The sequence below is a fragment of the Camelus ferus genome, chromosome 7 (assembly GCF_009834535.1).
Source record: "Camelus ferus isolate YT-003-E chromosome 7, BCGSAC_Cfer_1.0, whole genome shotgun sequence".
Taxonomy (NCBI): domain Eukaryota; kingdom Metazoa; phylum Chordata; class Mammalia; order Artiodactyla; family Camelidae; genus Camelus; species Camelus ferus.
Window position 1 is genome coordinate 8,302,805 of NC_045702.1, and position 13,702 is coordinate 8,316,506.

The 13,702-nt window shown below is 54.5% G+C and overlaps 3 protein-coding genes and 1 long non-coding RNA gene across 7 annotated transcripts in view; 3 read left to right on the forward strand and 1 right to left on the reverse strand.

The window, feature by feature from the left end:
* FLNC (filamin C) overlaps positions 1–1,002 on the forward strand; it is a 27,544-nt gene extending 26,542 nt beyond the window's left edge. For both annotated transcript variants that reach the window (XM_032483291.1, XM_032483292.1), the window contains one exon: positions 105–1,002. In XM_032483291.1, coding sequence (XP_032339182.1) covers positions 105–292 — 188 coding nt within the window. In that variant the 3' untranslated portion in view covers positions 293–1,002. The remainder of the gene's footprint in view (positions 1–104) is intronic.
* LOC106729625 lies at positions 846–3,883 on the reverse strand. 2 transcript variants are annotated; one of them, XR_004321246.1, is made up of 3 exons: positions 3,745–3,883; positions 2,311–2,423; positions 846–1,258 (listed from the first exon to the last, which is right to left on the reverse strand). It is a non-coding gene; the product is annotated as an uncharacterized LOC106729625 (long non-coding RNA). The 2 variants fall into 2 exon arrangements; XR_001366036.2 differs by having other exon boundaries at positions 846–1,261.
* Positions 3,884–3,984: 101 nt separating this feature from the next.
* ATP6V1F (ATPase H+ transporting V1 subunit F) lies at positions 3,985–6,587 on the forward strand. The gene is made up of 2 exons (XM_006184721.3): positions 3,985–4,233; positions 6,116–6,587. The coding sequence occupies exons 1-2, from the start codon at positions 4,076–4,078 to the stop codon at positions 6,315–6,317; spliced, it is 360 nt and encodes a 119-aa protein (XP_006184783.1). The 5' UTR covers positions 3,985–4,075; the 3' UTR covers positions 6,318–6,587.
* A 143-nt stretch (positions 6,588–6,730) lies between these two features.
* ATP6V1FNB (ATP6V1F neighbor) lies at positions 6,731–13,039 on the forward strand. Of its 2 annotated transcripts, none has more exons than XM_032483307.1 (2): positions 6,731–7,546; positions 12,886–13,039. In XM_032483307.1, exons 1-2 carry the CDS (start codon positions 7,126–7,128, stop codon positions 12,960–12,962), a joined length of 498 nt encoding a protein of 165 aa, XP_032339198.1. In that variant the 5' UTR covers positions 6,731–7,125; the 3' UTR covers positions 12,963–13,039. The 2 variants fall into 2 exon arrangements, with proteins under 2 accessions (XP_032339198.1, XP_014414746.2); XM_014559260.2 differs by lacking the exon at positions 12,886–13,039 and adding an exon at positions 9,078–9,214.
* Positions 13,040–13,702: the final 663 nt, after the last annotated feature.

Sequence of the window (13,702 nt, forward strand, 5' to 3'; positions counted from 1 at the left end):
AGCCACTGGGGGAGAGGGGCCAGTTTCCTGGGGTGGGCAAATGCGCAAGAACGTGAGGCCAAGGGCTGTGGTGCGAGCCTGTCCCTCGCTGCCCTCCTCTCCAGGCACCAACATGATGATGGTGGGCGTGCATGGGCCCAAGACCCCCTGTGAGGAGGTGTATGTGAAGCACATGGGGAACCGAGTGTACAACGTCACCTACACCGTCAAGGAGAAAGGGGACTACATCCTCATCGTCAAGTGGGGCGACGAAAGTGTTCCCGGAAGCCCCTTCAAAGTCAATGTGCCCTGAATCCCAGAAGTGCCTCCCCCAGCCTCGGCCCCCACCTCTGGCCAAACACACTCACATACACACATACACACACGCAAAAGGGCCACACCCAGATGCACACACGCAGAATCATACACCTCAAACACCTGCCCTGGGGTGGACTGAGTGGCTCTGACCCCCACCCCACCAGGGCCCTGGGGTTGGAGGGCCTTGTCTGTCCTGGGGCCATGTCCCTTGCCTCAAACGTGACATGAGAGTGGACTGGGGGTTGGGGGGCCAGGGAAGCCCTGAGTTTTCTGGTGGGGCTGAGGCCAGTGGGGGAGCACATGTTTGGGGGTGTCTGTGTGTGTGAGAGAGGTCACCCTCCAACTGCACTGCTGGCCAGGCCTCCTTGCCGCTGAGGACTGCGTCCAGCCCCTCTGGCAGCCACAACCCCAGAGTGTTAAGGACTTGGAAGAGAGCACAATCCGAGGAGAAAACGGACCCCACACCAGCAGCAGCAGCCTTGGCATGTGGCCTGGCCCTGGGAGATTTAGATCCCAGCCAGGCTTCCTGAGGGACTGATTTCTCTCTCTTTTTTTTTTTTATTATGATTGCACAGCTCTGCCCCATGGGGGGCCTTTTTTACACACTGCGAGGCCCAGCTTTCTGGGGGGATTTTTGCACATGTCATGCGGCTCAGGTGGGAGCTGCTTAGGTGGAAAACTCCAAATAAAGTGCGGCCTGTCGCAGAGGCTTGGCTGTTCCTTGTGCGTGTGCTCCCCGTGGCTGGCTGTCTCTGGCTGCTGACGCTGAACCAGGCCCCAGGAGGCAGAGGCCAGGCTGCCTTATCCCTGGAGGACTGACTCAGACCAAGGGGAAGTACCTGGGGCAGACCTCTGGGCTGTCTTTGTGGGGAGGTCTGGAATGCTGGCAGATTCCTTGAAAGAATCATGGATGGCAGTGGGGTGTCCGGGATGTGGTCTTGGTCCTCAGATTCTTGGAGAGCTGCTGGGTGGGAAAGGGAGGTGGACACTTACATTCTAGAAGACTGCCCTAGGACCACCAGGAGGCCAGTTTCCATTCAGCCTGATTTCAAAGATGTTCTCAAAATTAGGACCTTAAAGCAGCACTGACAGAAGCAGGAATGCTCCTCGCTCAGCAGGCAGGCAGAACCTCATGCAAACCCAGGGCTCTTTCACTCCCGCCAGGTCCTGGGTCAATCTGGGCCTGCTCCCTCCCCACCTCCAGCCCTGACCTTGCTTAGGGCCTCCTTCCTGAACTGGCCCCTCCACTAACCTCCCTCCAACCCACCTTTCATGCTGCAGCCAGAGGGGGTCACATCAAAGGGACTACGGATGGCCCTTCTGAATGTCCTTCTGCTCCAGGCTAGTCTACGTGTCCTAATGAGGCCTCCAAGGTCTCTAGGTTCAGACACCAGCCTCCCTACCTGTTTATTCAAAAAGTGCCCAGAGTCAGGCAGTGTGCCCTCCACCTCCATTTCTCCTCACAACCTCTGGTTCCCCAGGCACCCATGTGGCATTTTGGGCCTCTGCCCAGGAACACCCTTGCCTCTCCACACTCATCTTCTGGCCAATGGGAAGCTTTCCTGAACCCCTCCCTGCCCCTACCCAGGTCAGCCCCCTAGTTCTCACACTGCCCCGAGCACATTTCTGGCTGCATTTACTACTTCCATCTGTGACTGTGTATCTTAGAGGGTCAGTCTCCCCCACCAGACTGAGCCCCTTGACCCTGGGAGGTCTAATACAGACAGCTATGATGAATGAATAAATGCATGAGCAACTGAGTACCCAGAGCAGGGTAAAGCAGCATTTCACTCAATTGATCCGCCAACTCTAGACTTACCCCAAACATTTCAGCACACGGTGATGAGTCAGCCAGAGCAAATGCAACATACAAGGCCTGCCTCCGAATCCCCCCCACCTTCACTGGGTAACCTGTCTGCCTCCCAACTCCTCTTTAAGTTTCTTCTTTCCCCTCCCTCTCCTGAGTCCTGCCCCCTCAGGACCGCTCCAGGGCCGCTCTGTATGTCTACTCACCTCCTCGTGATATTTTCTACTCTCCCCTCGATCTTGAGGGAGCTCCTTGAGGACAGAAATCTCATTTTATCAATCTTGGTCCTCAGCCTCGCCATGTCCACATTTGATACATGCTGGGTGAATGAAGGAGTGTGTGATAAATGTGGCACTCTCCTAGCTTCCTACTTAACCTGAAAGGCCCTTTGAAGGCAGAATCCATTCTCAAGTACCCAACCACTCATGGCCATTAAGGGTCAGTTCTGTGCCAGGCACCGAACCAGTTGCTTCTACACACACCCTTCCTCACTCTGCCTTCCCTCCCACCTCACCCCAGGTGGGAGCATTTCCCTGCATGGTTTGCTGGCCTCCTTCTCAGCTTCTGCTGCCCTCCCCACCTGTTTGTGGATGTGTTTACAAATATCCAGCCCAGCTGCTCTCCCCCAACTACAGTCTGGTCATGCGTGCTGAGCACTGAGGGACTCCATCTCACTTAATCCCAACAGCCCTACAATGCTGGCATACTATTATCTGAAGAGACCAAGGTCCTCAGAATTTTGGTAATGAGTCCCAAATCACATCTCCAAGAAGCAGGGCCAAAATTCAAACCAAATGTATTCAAGTCCTGAGCCTATCATACGTGCAACAATTAGACTAGGCCAGCTGGATGTCTCACCTGCTCTAAACTTGCAAATCACATGCCAGATGCCAGGATGCCTATTTGTTAAAAGGGAGGAGGAATGAGTGGCCCTTTCTTTTCAACATGTTCATCTCACAGAGTTCACTCTCTTGGGACTGTTACTCCTGTCCACCTACCTAGCTGCACAGGCCAGAAACCTGGAGGTCACCTGGGTCTCACTCCCCAAATATATCCAATCCAAAACCCCATTCTGTCCATTCTGTCTTTAAATATATCTTGACTCCACCTACTTCTCCACATTCCCCATCACCACTACCTGGGTTCTGGCCACCATCATCTCATTACCACAATGGTTTCTCTGCCTTCAGTCTTGCCTCTGCACACAGCACGGTCTCGATGCTATTTATATCATTCTCGTGCTTAAATTTCTTCAGTTACTTCAGAATAAGTTTGTCCTCAGGATAACCTCCAGATTCTTTAACTTTTCTTGAAAGCACTTATACTTTCTAGTCTCTTAAGTCTTTGCACATGCCATTGCTCTTCCCTAAAACACCTTCTTGTCTTCATCTCTATCCCCTGCATCCTGCTGGCAACCCTCTTTGCGCGCCCCACCTCCCCCCATGAGTTAGTTACACCTGTTGTGTGCTTCCACGTACTTTTCACATTTTACCAATTAACACATTGCTTTGTCAATGCTCTACCGCACTAAAGAGGATCATCATTAACTTGTTCATCCTTTTATTAATTGAACAAATACGTAGTAGTTGTTAACTATGTGCCGTAGTTACATACATACACGACACAGACTCGGACCTTACCCTCGAGAACCGTCTTTTCTTCTCCGGCGTCTCGGTGTCTAACAGCAGTAGGCTCCACAAGTTTGTTGAAGGAACGCTCTAACGTGATTGCGCAAGCCGGTGATGCCGCGCGGGCTTCTGGGAACCGTAGCCCTCGGGTTCTGGCCTCTCTTTATGGCGCAGGCGTATTCACATTCAGGCGCTCTTGCTGTTAATGCGCATGTTCTGGGAGGCGGAGTGGTGGAACCGCGCATGTCTAACGAGTGGAGGTGCGGCCGAAAAGGCGGTGCGCTGCGGAGGCGGGGCTTCGGTGACATCGGCGGTCGCGGCTGATCTCTGCCTGGCTGTCAGGATGGCGGGGAGGGGGAAGCTAATTGCGGTGATCGGAGACGAGGACACGGTGACTGGCTTCCTGCTGGGCGGCATAGGGGAGCTTAACAAGAACCGCCACCCTAATTTCCTGGTGGTGGAGAAGGATACTACCATCAATGAGATCGAAGACACTTTCCGGTACGGTAGCCCGCGAGGCCTGAACGGGACCCTCTTGCTGCCCAGTGGCAGCGCGGGAAGGTGGGGGCGGCACTAGGCTTCCAGACCTTGACCGAAGTATCAGACCCCGTCCTCCAGGCTCAGGGAAGTCGGTCCACCCGCCCTTCCGGAGCGAAGACCTCCGTATGGGACCGGGGCTATGTCGGGTCCAGAAGCTCCCCCCTCACATGACCGTGTGTCAGGAAAGAAGGGGAACAGAGCTCGTGACAGGCTGGCGCCGCGCTCGGCCCAACCTGCCCCGCCGGAGCTGGGCTTTTAGAGCGCCTAGGCCCTGGAGGGGGCCAGACTCAGCTTCCCTGCAGGGGCCTCCCCAGTTCACCCGTAGAGCAGGCTTGGGCATTGCAAGCACTCTTTTGCGAGTTGACCCCTAAAAGAACCACACACTCTGAACACCTGGGCAGTGAGTTCGGCTTTCTTTATTTTCATATCCCTTTGAGGCCCCAATCGTGAGGTAAGGTAGGGAGTGGGTATTCCCACTTACAGGTAGAAAACTAAAAAGTTCAGAGGTTAAGGTGCCTACTAAAGTCATACAATGCTTAAGAGACTGAGCAGGGAAGGGATTTGAACCTGGTCCCCACTCTTTCTGCCTTCCTTAAGCCAGGTCTACACTCTGCTTGTGCCGCTATCTTCTGTTTGCTTTGGAATTTCCCATTGCCCTTAGCACAGTAGACAGAATATCAAGACTGTGTCCTACCTTCTGCTAAGACCTTGCACTTCAAATATGCATTTCCTGTCCTGGGTTAAGAGCAGTAGTTTCAAAATGTAGGTGCAGGCATGTCCCTTAATCCAGGAGGTGTCCTGATGACTAGAATTGAGGGTGCCAATCCCCCCTTTTTTCCCACACCTCTTCTCTAGGGCCCCTGTGCCAAGTCTCAGGAACAAACCACTCTTACCTGTTTCTCCCTAAACAGCCCAGTCCTGAGCTGCCGGCTGAAACTGGTTCCCGCTGCCTGGGGGATGATAGGCCCTTACCTGGGAGCTGATCTCTGCTGATCCCTAAGCAGTCTGGTAGAGTGACCCAAGTTGTCTTGAGAGAAGAACAAATATTACTGCAAGAACTTTCCAAGTTTCCAGTCAAAAGGGACCTCAGAAATCATTAAGTATAACCTTCCCTAGTGTTTGGCACAGAGTAGGTGCTCAGTAAATAGTTTTTAAGGAGTAAATAAATTAATGAATGGGTCACATGGAATGGATCACATAAGTAAGAGCCCAGCGCCAGGTTCTCTATGTGGAAAGTGTGATTTCCTTGGTCACTAATTTTCCTCTTCCTGTGTTGTGTTCTTGACTCAGGCCAAACTTCCCCTCTGATCTACCCCCTGCCCTTAGCAGCATAGACCTTGAGTGGTCTCAACAGTGCCCCCTTAAAAAATTTAATGTTTTCTTTTGAAAAGTTAATGTGTTCATGTGGTTTCTAAATTAATATTTAAAAGATACACACATTGAGAAGTCATACTCTCACCCCTGACCTCTTCTACTTCATTACCTCCTTCCTCCACCCCACAGATAACCACTTAGCTTCTTCGTTATCTTTCTGCAGATACAAAGGACAGACATATGTATTCTTATCCTCTCCTTTCTTACATAAAGGCAGCATATGGAATACACCAGCATGCACCCTTATCTTCATTATCAGTTCAGCTGGGAGCCTTCCAAGCTGGGGAGGTAGAAGCTGTAGCCCTTAGCTTTTGAATGAAATTGATTCTGAATAGAATGGAGCAAGTTTAAGATAGCAACCTTTTCCCTTGTCCATTGTGCTCTCTGGATCAAGCCTGCTCCCCTTTGCAGCCCAGCCCACCAACTGAGAGTGGACCACCCTGGACTCCCTTCTCATCTCTCCCAACAGGCAGTTTCTAAACCGGGACGACATTGGCATCATCCTCATCAACCAGTACATCGCAGAGATGGTGCGGCATGCGCTTGATGCCCACCAGCGCTCCATTCCGGCCGTCCTGGAGATCCCATCCAAGGAGCACCCCTATGATGCTGCCAAGGACTCCATCCTGCGCAGGGCCAGGGGCATGTTCACGGCTGAAGACCTCCGCTAGGGGACTCCCCATAGCCCTGCAGCCTCTTCCGAGGCTTGCCATCAGCCCTTCTCTAAGATTTGAGCCTCTGATTTCCAATTCCCTGCCCCTTCCCACTCCACTGAGAGGCTAGGCGAGGGGCTTCTAGGTTGCTGGCGCTCTGCCATTAAAATCAAGGCTGGTTAGGGTACAGGAAGCCTGAGTGTCTTCTCTCCACTACCTCTTCCCTGTGCTGTTACACAGTGTCATTGTTGATGTTAAATTAAAGTAACGTTCTTGCTTCTCTCCAAACTGAGGCTGGGTGCTAGAAAGGACACATGTGGGATGAGGCCGTTGGGTGGGGATTGGATTGGCAGGGCTGGAAAAGATTCCGCCAAAGACTCAAACATAGAAGAGTTGGACTGAGGAGATTGTGCCAAGAGTCCTCAGAAACAGAGATGACCAGCTTTGGCAGGGAGGAATGAAGGAGGCTGGCATCCAGACCCCTGGTTCCCTGACTTGAGTCTGTATTGGCTGGGAGGGGACATGACTTCAAGGGATGGAAGCGGAATTCACAGGAAACCTGTAAGTCTTTGATACTAGTCTGGGTCCTATCAGAGGTTTGGGGGTCAAGGCTCTTGGCCAGTGGGCCCTGGCCTGCGGCTGCCTCAGCACACAAGGCATGTGAGGTGTGCTGAGGGCATGGCTAGTGGAACCCTGGCCCTGTGTGAGGTGATGCACTGTTGCCAAGTGACTGGTCCTGGGCAGCCACCTGCTGTCAGAAGGACTCTGCTTGCTGTGCTCAGCACTCAGCTGCAGTCACCTTCATCCTGCTCCTTCCCTTACCACCATGTCTCGGCAACTTAACATGGACACGGTGAGGCAGAACTTCTGGAAGGAGGAATATCTGAGGGAGAAGATGTTGCGCTGTGAATGGCACCACAAGTATGGGTCAATGGTGAAGTCCAAGCAGAAGGCCAAGGCTGCAGCCCGCCTTCCCCTCAAGCTGCCCACCCTCCCCCCTAAAGCCCCACTCTCCCCACCGCCTGCCCCCAAAGAACTTCCTTCCAAGGCCCCCGGCCCTGCCCCGGAGGCTCCTATTCAGTCAGAAATGTACCCAGTACTGCCTGCCACCCGGGCCCTGCTGTATGAAGGCATCTCCCACGATTTCCAGGGCCGCTACCGCTACCTCAACACCCGAAAGCTGGACATGCCAGAGATGCGCTACCTCTTCCCCATCACCACCAACTTCACATATGGCTGGCAGCTGGGTGAGCCCCCACCTCCCGGGATTATTCACCCCACAAACACGGAGCACCTGCCATGCACCAGGCAGAGCTCTTGGCACTAGGAACATGAGATACATAGACACTCCTTTCGGGGGCGTCCATTCTAGTGGAGGGTCCAGGCCATAAACTTAAGAGCAAGAGGGACAAGTTCCATGATGAAACTAGGGTGTGATGGGGGAGGGTGCGGGTGCTGCTTTAGACTGCACTGTCAGGAATGGCCTCTCTGGGGACCTTAAAGGCTGAGTGAGCTAAGTGACTAGGAGAAGGAGTTTGGGCTTTATTCTAAGTGCAAGGGGAAGCCATGGAGTGTTTTAAACAGGTGACTGATACTGATTTACTTAAATCACCTTATCCATTAGGTAATGGCCTTTTCAGGGGCAAGAGTAGATGCTAGCAGATGGTTGAGTTCTCCTGTCGAGAGATGACCGTGGCTTGGACTAGGGTGATTAGCAGTAGAGCTGAAATAGATTCCAGGTGCTTTGGAGGAAGAATCAGTGGAACTTACTGATGGATTGAATGAGAGAAGAAAAGAATGCAATGGTGATGCCCAGGTGTTTGGCTGAAGCAGCTACAACAGGAGAAACTGGGAAGGAAGCAGGGCTGGGGGTGTGTGAAGACAGGTGTCAGTAGGTCAGCTGTGTATGGGAGTCCCATCTGGAGGGAGGTCAGAGCTGAAATGCAAGTTTGGGGGTCATCAGAATACAAGTGCTCTTTAAAGCTGTGAGATTGGGCAAGCTCACCCAGGGAGCTCCGGCAGAGGCCTAATCAAACAGGAGACGGCAGGGGGATGGCAAGGGGTAGGGAGATGTTGTTGACGAGAAGGCTGTCCATCTGGACTGAGTCACGGTCATCAGCTGGGAGGGAGAGGAGCAGAGGCAAAGGTGTAGTTTGAGATGAAGAGTCAAGGTGCGGGAAAAAGAATAGGCCAGTGAGTGTTGCGGGATTGCTGGGTGATGCAGAGCTGACTGTGGTCGTGAATTTTAAGTGAGACTACTCAGTCACGTGTTTTCTCCAGCCCCTGTAGTGGCTGCGCAGAAAAGGTGGATGGCTGGGGATAAACAGTTGAAACTTTGCTTAAAAAGTCCCCCTACTTTCCCCAGGACCCTAAAGAGGGAGGAAAGGGAGCAATTTCTGGACAAAAGCAGGAGGTGAGCTCAAAATGGGAGCAGCAGGTAGAAGGAAGCCAAACTGCCCCAGAGAAGTCTAGCTCTGTCTGCCCCTGTAACAAGCAGGGTTGGGTGTCCCACTATGGCCTCCGTGGAGGATCCTGAGGCTGGGGGAGATGGTGGTACACAGACGACTGGCATTGGGCCATCACTGCTGACTTGGGCAGCCAGCCAGCTCCCTGTTTTCCCATAGCCCACACTCCTCAGAAGCACTTCTTTTTATTTCTTCACACTTACAAAAGTGGATACAACACAGGCAGATTCCTAGGGTTATGCAGGCAGGGCTCCCATGTTCTGCAAGTTCCTTTCCCAGGAACCCATTCCTGGTCTCTGACATCTTTTCCCAGGCCCCCCAGTGAAGCAAGAACTGGTCTCCTGCAAGATGTGCCGCATTGAATCTTTCTTCCGCAAGAATGGGGCCTTCGCACTGCTTGACCCCCGGGACCTGGCCCTCTGACCCTAGGCCAGGCAGTGGGCTGAGGGGGGATAAAAAGAAATAACACACCTCTTGGTGGGGCAAGGCTGCCGTGTGTGTCTGTGTCTGGCTCTCCCAGGCGCTGAGGCTGCTTTCTGGGCCGTTCTGTATCTCTCTGACCTGCAGGTTGTCCTCTTGCTTTTTCCTTAACCCTCATCTCTTAATCATCCCTTTGAGGATTCAGCAGTGACTAGAGGAGTCTGGGAATGGTGAGCGATACTCTCCAGGCTCCTCATCGCCAGGGGGCCAGAGTAGCTGCTGGAAGTTCTGGGTGTTCCTGGAGAGAGAGTGGTCTGTTACCCCAGATGCCAGGGAAAGAGGACTGCCACCACCCCACAAATTTCCCCGCTCGCCCCCTCACCTGGCTCCGAGAGCCCGCAGCCGCCCGGTCCTCTCCCGGTGCGCCCGCTCCAGCTGCTCCCTCAGGGCGCGCCGCTGCCCGGCCGCGTCCTCCTGGGGCGGTACGGAGCGCTGAGCGTCCGCGCCTCCCAGCGCCCGGGTTCGATGAGGCCAGCAGGGGGCAGCACCCGGGAAGGCCCGCCCCTCCCGCTCTCCGCAGGTGTCACTGCAAGTGCGTGGCGCAAGCACATCCGAGGGCCCTAGGTCGCGCCCATTTCGGCTGCCGCCTCCCGCCCGGGTAGGGTCGTTACGGCCCCACTGCCTTCTCCTGGGGGGGGGGTCTTGCCTGTGGTGGGAGCTGAGCTGGGTTGGGTGGGGGTCCCAGGGGGTGCACCCGGCAGTGGCGGTTCCTGGCGATGCGGAGGCGTTCCAGGACCTGGGGGAGGCGGCTGTCAGCGGCCGCCCCGCCGCGCCTCGGTGTCCCGACAGCATGCCCGCCCGCCCGCCCGGCCCGGCCGCGCACCCGGAGCCGCTGCTGCTCACGGTCCTGCCGCCGGCGGCGCCTAGCCTCACGGTGCAGCTCCAGCAGCCGCTGAAGAGCCATCTCCTGCTGCACCGCGCTCACACCCGCCGACGACCTCTTCCTGCCCGGGGGCTCGGGCCAAGCGGCCTTCGAGGCATTGGGGGCTTCGGCGCCACCCCTCGACTCCCCGAGGGCGCCCGGGAGCCCCGTGGAGCCGCCCACCTCCTGCTCCGTGGGGCTGGGGCTTCCTCCCGGGCCCTGAAGCGCGTGCGGATCGCGCACCAGGCCCGGGTGCCCCGAGGGAGCTGCAAGGCGCTCCAGCTGCCCGGAGTCCCCAGTGTGTCGGGCCGCTAGCATCACCACTCCTGGGCCTGGGAGTGGCGGCTGGGCTGGGGGCCTCGGGGTCGGAAGGGGAACCCACATTCCTTCCCGGGCGGGTCCCTGCTCTCCCACGGCCGATGCCGACTCTCCTATCCAGGCATCAGTCTTAAACTGCATCAGCTGGTTAGTCCTTCCCCGGGGGCCTGGGCTCTCCCGGCTTTCAGGCTGCGGCATCTGTTCTCCCACGGACCTGCAGAAGTCCCCCGGAATTCCCAGGGAGCCGCCTTCCTCCGAGGGCAGTGTAGGCGCCTCTCCCTGAGCCACCTCCAGGGCTTGTGAGAGACAGCCTCTGCCCTCGGAAGACTGAAGGATCTTCACTTCCGGGCCCTGAGGAGAATCTTCACTCTGCTCCAAGAGGGCCTCCTTTCTCTGACACTTAGAGTGATTTCTGTCTTGACCTTGAGGAGCCTCTTTGTTCTCACCCTGGGTGGCCTCCCACCTTTGCCCTTCAGGGACCTCTTCTTCCCTCAGAGCCTGCGTAGCCTCCACACTCTGACCCTGTTGTGTCTTCTCTCTCTTCCTCTGAGGAAAGTCTTTGTCCTTCCCCTGGGGGGCCTCCCCTGTCTGATCCTGAGGGGTCTCTTCTTTCTGCTCCTGAGGCTCCTCCTCTCTCTGACTCTGAATCATCTCAGTCCTTAGCAGTTTCTGAAGCTCTGCTCTCTCCTGGCCTGGGCTGCATCCCAGCCCCTCCAGGGGATCTTGGGGTTCTGACAGGCCCTGGGAGGGGAAGCTTGAGGGTCCTGGGGCTCCCTGAGCAAGCTTTTTCTCCTGTAGGCTCCTGGATGATGATCGACCGGGCCTCTGGGTTGTGGGCTCTGCTTGGCCTCTCTCATCCCTCTGGGCCAGGTCCTAGGAAGGAAAAACACTTTGTCCCAGGTTTTTGAGGCACCCCCTGTGCTAGGGCCATGTCCCCCATGGAACCCTGGAGACCCCAGTGGTTGCCCCAGTGGGCCCGTTGCCTTTTTTCCTGAATTCATTAAATCCATGTTATATAATAGAAAAGGTGCTTCATTGATAGTCCCTTCTTCCACCTGGCAGTGAGTGGGCTTCTCACCCCAGCAGCCTTCTCCCAGGCAAACCCCACCCCTGCTATCCCCAATCTGAGAGGGGTCTTGCCCAGGACCCTTCAACCCTTTCACCTTGAACTCTGAGCTTCCTGGTTCCCCAAAACTGCTGGTGGTCGTGGGGTTCAGCTCTTGTAAGCAACCTGCGGGACAAAGACTGATGTTGGGAGCCCTCTGCTCCTGTCCCAGCACCCCCCCCCATATTCCACCAGAACCAGAACCAAGAAACCTAGGGAGTCCCCAGCACGGAAGCAGGGAGGTACCCTGAGGACTGGTATTGGAATTTCAAGGCTGTCACAGTTCATCACTCCCCTTTTATTTACACAGTCTGCTATGTGCCTGTTTGTCAGGTTTGCCTGCCAACAGCTGACCCCATCTTCCTCATCCTCCCAGCCAAGGACCACCTCAGAGGAACCTGCACACCCTCTTCCTCAGAACCACCAGGGGAGGCCCAGGAGCAGGAAGGGACTGTTTTTACCTGGCTTGTCAGTCCTTCATAAGGACACCCCCCACTTTATCCCTGTGTGCCTGCCCAGCCCCACCATATGGACCTTAGTTTCTTACTATTTAGGATAATCCTCCTTAGCTCTTTCTTGGTTTCTGACAGAAAAATCAAGTGAAATTCAAGAAGTGGAATTTTAGGCCAGAGGCTAACCTAAAAACTGCAAGTCTTCCTAATGAACAAAAGGAATCTAAAAAAAGATGAAATGTCGCTGCTCCTTTGCAGCTGTGGAGGAAGGAGCATTGTTTTGCATCCATAAAACTAGTTAAAAGAACTTGATTTTGTAAGGTCTTAAATTGAGAACTCTCACAAGAAATGCCATATTTATGCAATATGGATGTGTGAATATTCATAACAGTAACCAAATGGGAATGCTTTCTGTGAAAACAAATCTGTCTTTTGAAGAGTTTTGAACAAAAGAATCTAACAAGACTCCCAAGCCTTTAGAAATTATTGCTATGAACTGTGAAAATAACCTCCAACCCCTGTCCCCTTGTCATTCTGATCTGTTGTCTTACTAGGTCATTTATTTCTCTGGTTGTAGTGTTGTAATTGATGTCTCCCACAATGTCTTCCCAAGTAATAATATACTTGTAAAAATCTCTCTGTCAGTCAGAAATAATCATTGGCACTTTCCTCCTCTCTCCCGGGCATGATGGCACAATTGAAGGCTTAGGACTTTGCCAGGCCTATTATTTAACAAATCACTTGAGAGCCTGTTTCATTTAAACTAACAGGCCCAGGGCTCACAGAATCCATCCTACTGAATTCTGATCGCCTGTTTATTGTCATACTCTCTCACCAGGCTATGATTTCCTTAGAGATGAGGACAAGTGACGAGCCAAGTCTCTCTTGTGCTGTTTCTCCCCAGTGCCTGGCATGCAGTTGGCAACTAGGCAGCTTGGAGTGGCCACTCAACCCTCCTCCCTGGGCAGCCGTGGACAGTGATTCCCAGCACTCTCCTCTCTGAACCCCAGCTTAGCTTTAGAATCCTCTTGGACACAGTGCCTGAGACAGCTGGTACTAATCAGGTGGAACTGGCATATAAAAGAAAACCCACCTGTTGTCCCTGGGTGTCCCTGGCACCCCCCAAAAGGTACGAGGCGAGGAATAGGTGAGGATGGACTGAAATCCCAGGACTTGGGGTGAGGGCTTCCCCAATCCTCCCAACCTAGGCTGGCCACTCCAGCCCAGGGACGCCTCTTCTCCTGGCTGCTAACCCCTCCTGTCAACGTACCAGGCGTGGACTCTGCAGGCATGCCAGGGCTCTCCCACCTTGGGTCTGCATTACTCCTGGCTTCACTTAGATCCCAGGCTGATGATGGGTCCACCGACTGCCCCCTGCAGGAATGCAAAGACTGCCTCAGATGCACCTCTTGCATCTGGGCTCTGGAGAGACAACGGCACCCTGCCTCCCAGACTCCCTGCCCCCAGTAGGCTGCTAAGCCATCCCACTCCAACACCCAAGCTCAGTCCAGTTGTACCCATCACTGGGTCCCAGGAGCTGGAACTCGAGGTTACCCTTTCCAGGGGCTGTGGGCAACCATATGTATGGATACAATTGAGTGAGAGCCCCAGGAAGAGCTGGGGGCATGAGGAGGGGTCGATGGGCAGGGCTATGGAGAGAGACAGGACAAAGGACCCAGTGCTTGGTTGCTTAGTGTGGCAACATGGAGTGGATGAAATTC